This window comes from Epinephelus moara, chromosome 7 (assembly GCF_006386435.1).
Source record: "Epinephelus moara isolate mb chromosome 7, YSFRI_EMoa_1.0, whole genome shotgun sequence".
Classification (NCBI taxonomy): domain Eukaryota; kingdom Metazoa; phylum Chordata; class Actinopteri; order Perciformes; family Serranidae; genus Epinephelus; species Epinephelus moara.
Genome location: NC_065512.1, coordinates 157,063 through 160,786, shown reverse-complemented (window position 1 = coordinate 160,786; position 3,724 = coordinate 157,063). Strand labels below are relative to the sequence as shown.

The window sequence follows — 3,724 nt, the reverse complement described above, 5'->3', positions numbered from 1 at the left end:
TTTTTTTTTTTATTTTGAAGCTGTGAAACTATTTCCAAGCCAAACACGACACCCTACCTTTTATTCTGAATACACTACACAGTGTATTCTCCCTTTTTTAAAACGTCGCTTAGTTCGTTAATTTCACATCACAAGTCCCTAAACGGACAAAAGGTTTGAGTCAACATTATTTTCCACGTTGCAGAAGCCCGCGTGGATGTCTGCATTGTCCCGTTGTCAGTTCCCATGGAAGTCAGTTGGCGCTGAGTAAATGTTAAGATGTCTCTTTTTTGTTTTTGACTCAGGCTCTCAGTCAACAAGCTGCAAACAAAGAGCCAAACATAGAAAGTTGTGCACATTCAGGAGTCACCGGTCACACACCCAAAATGAGGTATGTGACGTACTGTACACGAATTTAACCCGATTTATTCTTTTAAATTATTATTCTGATAAAGGTAATACCATAAGTAACATAGGCTGTGCAATGTACGTTAAAGTTTTGCAAAAATAAAGGTTTTAAAAGCAGATGTGTGCTTTTATTCTTAGAGGGATTAAATGTCCTAATTTTTGTATCGGTTTTAAATTAAAACGTAAAATGTTTCTTATATTTCTAAGGGTTTGACTTAAGGGTCACTGTGTGATATATGAGTTAAGGGTTTTTTCAGGGGTTAAGAATTAAGGGAAAACTTGCCTTTAGTGTTGAGATCAATTAAAGGTTGAGGCAGCATATTTAAGGTGTGTGTGTGTGTGTGTGTGTGTGGGTGTGTGTGTCTGTGTGTGTGTGTGTGTGTGTGTGTGTGTGTGACTGTGCATGAACGTGTGAATGTCCACAGTCCTCTGAGTGTCTCCTGTCCTGTCCTCCAGCTGGTGATGGAGTTCTGCGGTGCCGGTTCCATCACAGATCTGGTGAAGAACACCAAAGGAAACACGCTGAAGGAGGACTGGATCGCCTACATCTCCAGAGAGATCCTCAGGGTCAGTCCGTCCGTTATGACCACTTCCTGTTGACAATCAGACCTCCGAATGGCTGATAAAGTTTCAGATGGTGTGTCTGATGAAAGTCAGTGTGTGACATGTTTCTTCTTCTCTGCAGGGATTGGCTCACCTGCATGCTCATCACGTCATCCACCGTGACATCAAGGGTCAGAACGTGCTGCTGACGGAGAACGCTGAAGTCAAGCTGGGTACGGGTTGATTTCATCTCTGCAGCTCAGGCTGCTCTGAGAAAATACTGCAGCAGCAGATCTGAGTCAGCAGCGAGCTGACAGCTGCTTCTGTCATGTTTCACTTCATCACACAGTTTTAGGTCTGAATAAACAAACTCTCAGACATCAGTGTGAATCCTCCTGAAACTGAGACAAAGTTTGGTGTTCATCTAACTTTACTAAAATATAACTGTCATCATCATCATCAGCGATTCTCACACAGAACAACAGCTGTCTGCTTCAGACACACACACATTCATTTAAAACACACCCTCCTCCTGCAGCCCCTCCCCTCTCTGTCCTAAGCCCCTCCCACCAGACAACCACGGACACATGTACATACTTCATCAGTGTTTCTCATACACTGATTTAGGGCTGCAACGATTAATCGACTAATCGATGACTAATCGACTATTAAAATAATCGATGACTATTTTAGAAATCGACTAATCGGTTTGAGTCATTTTTCATAGAAAAGTACTATAAAAGTACCCCAAAATACTCTTATTGCAGCTTCTTATGTTGAAATATTGGCAGCTTTACACACTCTCCCATGACGGTGAACTAAAACCCTTTGGCGTGAGTACGAAACAAGACATTAGATGACATAATTTTGAGGTTTGGGAGAAACAGACGGACATTTTTCAACATTTTAACACATTTTTCGATAAAATGATTAGTCGACTAATCGAAGAAATAATCGACAGATTAATCGACAATGAAAATAATCGTTAGTTGCAGCCCTACACTGATTTATTTCATGCGGAGTTTCCCACATTCCCTCCTCACTCCATTCTCTCTGTTTATCAGACCACAGATGAGACAAGATTTAGCTGCTTACCCCCCACGGTCCCCCCGCCTCGCTCCCCACTGCTGTGGACTGCATCCAACTCAAATGCAACCTGTGCACACTCCAGCGCCAGGTGTCACAGCAGGCTGGTGGTCAGCAGCAGGGTCAGGTCTAACCTGAGTTACAGCAGCAACAGAAAGTTTGCTATGGGGTCAGGGCTGTCTGGTTCCCCTGAGCTGAGGTTTGATCTGACTGGATTCAGGCTGCTGTGGACACTTACTGGAGGTCTGTCTCTGGTGCTGCTGTCGCTCTCCTCACGGTGAGGTGGTCTGTAGCAGCAGGAAGTGAGGTGGAGGACACACTGTGATTTGAGGCTCTCGCTAACATTAGCTACATAAACCTTAACCTGAAGCTGCAGCTGTGAGTCTTTGGCTCCTGTTAGCAGAAGGCTAAACTGTTAGCATCATGCTGTCTCCATGTCTGAAACTCTTCACTGATACTGACACGTGTTTTATTTAGTTTATTGTCAGACTCTGTTTGATCAGTCCGTCTCTTTGTTGGGTTGCTCTGCAGTGGAGACAGTTGTTGGCAATGCTGGAGCAGCAACTTTCTCTGCAGGATTCTCCTCCATTGAATCAGACTGAAGAGATGTACACACACATCTGCATCTGTAGCACAGCCAATAGGAACACCACGTCTCTCTGAAATGAGCTGTGATTGGACAAAGTCTCCTAAAAACAAGAGGAGGAGCAGAAGTCTAGTTTTCTAACTGAATTACAATAAGTTCAGAGTATTATGGGATTTTTGCTGCCTCTCAGCTTTAATGATCCACTTCAGCCCTTAAATGCTTTATGATTAACTAACTGACATCACTGGAGTAAACAAACAAACAAACAAACAAACAGATAAGGGCCCAGATCAGACAGCTGGAGGAAGCTGCAGCGTGTTTGTCTTCACGTCTCTCCATCCATCAGTGATGAAGACTTCAGACTGATGTAAAGCAGACGGAGCTGGCAGGTGGAAACTCTTCAGTCCTCAGTCAGGACATAAAGATAAATGTGAAGACAGAATGTTGTGACTGTTGGGACAGTTGTGACTGTTGGGACATTTCGTACAGGAGTGTGTTCAGTCAGACAGACAGGAAGCATCATCACTGCTGCCTGCTACAGTCACCAGGAGGTCATTATCTAACAGAGGGCAAATATTTTAGCAAAAGCTTTAATGAATGAATCATTTTGAACAAATTAATCCACCCATCTGTTTTAACATACTCGAGGATGTGCAGTGTTGAATTTGGTGACATTTGAACTAGGGCTGATATATCGTTTGAACATCGCCATCACGATGTTCGCATGTGTGATAGTCACATTGCAGGACATGCAATGTTTTCTCTTTTTTTAGAACATGCAAACTTTTGTTTTGCTTCAGAAGAGCAGCTCTGACGAGAGCTCTTTGCTCTGCTCTTTGCTCCGCTCGCCTCTCTGACAACAGCAGCCCCTCCCCCTCTCGTGCACACGCTGCAGTCACACACTGAAAATGAGCGACATGCAGGAAGGAGAAACGGTAAAGGAGGATTTATGCCTGGTTCACACTACATGACTTTTCTGCCCGTTCTGAAAGTCACTATGTCACATTACATGATTGTGGAGTCATAAAATCATGCCGTGACTTGGGCGACAGCCATGACACACTACACGATGGTACTCACCAATTATCCCCGGTCGTCTTTCACGGCGTGTGTGATGTCATC

The 3,724-nt window shown here is 43.8% G+C and overlaps 1 protein-coding gene across 1 annotated transcript in view; it reads left to right on the top strand.

Annotated features, from left to right (window-relative positions):
• LOC126393394 (mitogen-activated protein kinase kinase kinase kinase 4-like) overlaps positions 1–3,724 on the top strand; it is a 124,554-nt gene that overhangs the window by 74,165 nt on the left and 46,665 nt on the right. The window contains exons 5-6 of the mRNA XM_050049545.1: positions 844–954; positions 1,073–1,163. Coding sequence (XP_049905502.1) covers positions 844–954; positions 1,073–1,163 — 202 coding nt within the window. The remainder of the gene's footprint in view (positions 1–843; positions 955–1,072; positions 1,164–3,724) is intronic.